The following is a 3,592-nucleotide window of genomic DNA, read 5'->3' as shown; positions in this document are numbered from 1 at the left end:
GTTTGGCTCTATCTCTCACCGTTTAGGCGCTAGAGGGAGTTTTTCTGAAAAAAGTGACCCCGAAACAATATATTAAGTTTAGAAAATATTTGATGGTTTCTGTTGTAAATGAAGTAAAGAGGCGAACTGGTTGAGTTTACTGGTTTATTCGAAGTGAAGTGACAGAGTGCGAGCAGTAGTACATATAAGCTTGGGTACCGGATATTTGCACGACAGTGTGTGAACAGGCAGATGCAGTATACAACACTCCTTATCACTTAGAGAAAAAAAAATGATTAAAAAAAAGGACCGAGGAAGCATAAAAATAATTGAAAAACTACCGTGTAGTTGATAATTAACAATGCTAGATAATTTAACAAATAATAGAACAACCAATTATATTTTACGTGATAAAATGAAGGCTGTAGATTTTAAAAGTTAATGCGATAGGAAAACCACAAAAAGAATACACAAATCATACATAGGACAATTGAATAAACACAATTGGGTGATTAAGAAAATGCATGAGTTAAAAGGGGAATACAGATTTAAAAGTGTTTGGAAACATTGCAAAATTTGAATAAGTTTGAATTGATTAAAGAGAATACAAACTAAATTAAAAAAAGAAAATTGAATGCAAGAGCATAGTAGAAGCATAAAGCCGAGAAGCACAAGGCCAAGAAGCATGAAGCCGAGAAGCATGAAGCCAGGAAGCATGATGCCAAGAAGTAAGAAGCAAGAAGCCAAGAAGCATGACGCCGAGGAGCACGAAGCCAAGAAATATTGAAGTGACAAGCACCGAATGCATGAGCATGAATTAACTTAAAATACTAAAAAAAATGAGATAAATTATAAACATTTAAACACTTATATCACAAGTAAGGAAAGTATAGCCAGAAGAGGCTGAATATCACAATACAATGACAGGGGTGTTTGAAATGCAAGATAACATACACATTATTAAATGGGTTGGAACACTAAGAAATGCAATGAGCAAAAGGATCCAACAAAAAGGGTAAACAGGACACTGAGAATGTGACAAGCACATAAAGAAGGGAGACAAAACAGTTCATTAGAAAAAGGTATCAAAACCACTGAAGCTGAATGAGCCTAGATCTCCGAAGACTGACTGGTCCAAGCCTTTGACGGCCCAGTCCGAGGTTGGGGTGGGAGTCTTGTGGTTAGATTCAGGGGAACTGACGCTTTGCATGTTGTTGATTGAAACCTCTTCTTTCTGTTTCTTCGCTCTCTTGCATGCAGCAAGGAGATGTCCAATTTTGCCACAATTAGAACAATGACAATTTTTGTACTTCAATGAACATTGCTTAGTAATGTGACCTGACTCGCCACAACGGAAACAAGAGATCTGGTTAGCAGAGGGGGCTTCAGATGAAACAGGTGTCTTGACCGTCTTCGAAACCGTCTGCTGCTTGTTGAAATTCACTTGTTTCCGTGCTGAGTGCATTGCATGAACTTCAACGTGCTGCTGGAGGCTACTTATGCATGCCTTGCTGGACTCGGCAGCCTTTGCTGTTGTCTTGGCCCCATCCAGAGATATGGTTGGATCACCATAAAGCTTGACCTGCGTCGAATGGTCTCGGAGACCTCTCTTGAATTGAAACAGGACCAGAAGCTTGGCATCCTTTCTAGTGAAACCAAGGTTCATAGAAAGTCGTTCCAGCTCAGCGCAGTATGCCGCCCCTGACTCACCCTCCTGCTGAAATCTCGTGACCAAGGAGTTGAACTGCACGTCGCGGTTGACAGACGGCTGCACGTTCTCTCTCAGAACTTCTAGAAGCCGATTGTATGGACACTCAGGGAGAGTAAGCGGATGAATCCATTCTCGGACTTTCCGCTTTGTTTCTTCACATAAACAGCGGATCAAAATTCCACGTTTTTGCGCCTCCGATGTAATTGCCTTCGACGCCATGAGGATGGCCATATCTTCCAGAAATTCTTCCAGACGTTCAGGTGCGGAGAAATCGAAGAATGGAATTTTCTCCCCCATGGTGCTGAAGCAGTACTCACTAAAGACTCGATTTGAGAGGAGCCGGCGGGCAAGGATGTTGAAGCAGCACACGTGCTCGGATAGGTTAAAACTTGCAACTGTCAGTCGGACCTCTTGATTGATGATGAGAAAACTTCACAGAAAGGTGGGCGAGAATACTCAATCTTCGCTGTTCTTCTGACCGTTCTCTTCTCTCGTCGCCAGTGTTGTAAATGAAGTAAAGAGGCGAACTGGTTGAGTTTACTGGTTTATTCCGAAGTGAAGTGACAGAGTGCGAGCAGTAGTACATATAAGCTTGGGTACCGGATATTTGCACGACAGTGTGTGAATAGGCAGATGCAGTATACAACAGTTTCCTAGGGGGTAACTTGTGAAAATAGAGTCCTGTGGGTTACAATTTCGTCCGTTTGGCTTTTTCTCTCACCGTTTAGGCGATAGAGGGAGTTTCTCTCACCAAAATGGCCAGAACAGAAATATTTTTATTTTTTCAGAAGTACACTTCTGTCTGAAAAGTATGCGGCCGGTTCAAAATTTTCTTCTAAGCAGAAGAGTGGGCTTATTTTATGGTGGCACATCATTAATAAAACGTGTACACTTTTATGCAAAAAAACCACCAAAAAAACACATTTAGTTTTTTGTTGTTTGAACACGTTCGGTGTCATTCAGAGTATGCCTGGAAGTATATTTAACTTCTAGGTCTAGTCTTATGTACATTTTCATAGGTGTGTTATTGGATTCATAAGCTAACATCAATAACATAAAATTTCGGCATAACTTGCATGTATTCTACAAACTGCGGCACACACAGCCAAAGATGTTCAGCGTATGAAAAGAATACTTCGTTTGTTGAGTTTTACTTACGAAGTAGACAGAAAAGGTACCTGGCAAGAGAAAAAGATGGTTCGAAGCGAGCCGTCACAGCCGTCACTTTTCGGATAGAAGATGTATTACACCATAATAATTCTGAAGGGACGGGCCGAAGGCCCGTCCCAAACGCCGCCGGCAGGCCAAGCTGGGCCCGCTCCCTGCCGAACCGAGTTGCCGGTGGAGCGAAGCGGACCTGGCAACTTGGTTTGGCGGAAGAGCGGGCCCAGCTTGTTTTCTTGTTTCCTCTCTTAAATCTTTTATTCTTTACTGCTGCTGAGTAGGAGATATGCTCATCGTCAGGTAGAGTGAGGACGGTAATCTTTACTGAGGAGTTGGCAAAGTTGCTTTTCAGCATTTTCATGGTTTTGCACCAGGGGATCTCGTCCAGACCACTACCAATCTTTGGCATGAAGAGGCGAGTGATCTCATGCTCTTCGCAGGTTGACAGCAGATTTTTCAGAGTGGTTTTCATATTTTTCCAGGATGGTTTTTCCTTGGATTTTGGTTTGGTGACCAGGTTTAGGATGAGTCTATCGTACACTTTGGCTATCAAAATGTCACCTGTCTTTATGTCACTTTGTAACCATTCTTCGATGTTGGCCTGAAGATTGAATTTTTCTTTGATGACTCTGGCGATTCCATCAGACATTAAAAGATCTGCACCTACGCAATGAGCAATGGCACAGTCAGGAGGGGTGTTGAGAATATCACCAGTATACATTTCAATAGAATTGTGAG

General features: G+C 42.0%; 1 protein-coding gene across 1 annotated transcript; it reads right to left on the bottom strand.

Moving 5' to 3' along the window:
* Window positions 1–1,171: 1,171 nt before the first annotated feature.
* On the bottom strand, window positions 1,172–2,035 carry LOC127749036 (uncharacterized; the record flags this gene model as incomplete). The annotated part of the gene is given in 1 exon segment (XM_052265473.1): window positions 1,172–2,035. A coding segment is annotated over 1 exon segment (816 nt), but the record flags the coding sequence as incomplete, so codon positions are not given.
* Window positions 2,036–3,592: the final 1,557 nt, after the last annotated feature.

The sequence above is a fragment of the Frankliniella occidentalis genome, unplaced genomic scaffold (assembly GCF_000697945.3).
Source record: "Frankliniella occidentalis isolate FOCC.00 unplaced genomic scaffold, Focc_3.1 Scaffold27, whole genome shotgun sequence".
Lineage (NCBI taxonomy): Eukaryota > Metazoa > Arthropoda > Insecta > Thysanoptera > Thripidae > Frankliniella > Frankliniella occidentalis.
Note: the sequence above shows the minus strand (reverse complement) of the source record. Positions and strands in the feature narration are given on the sequence as shown.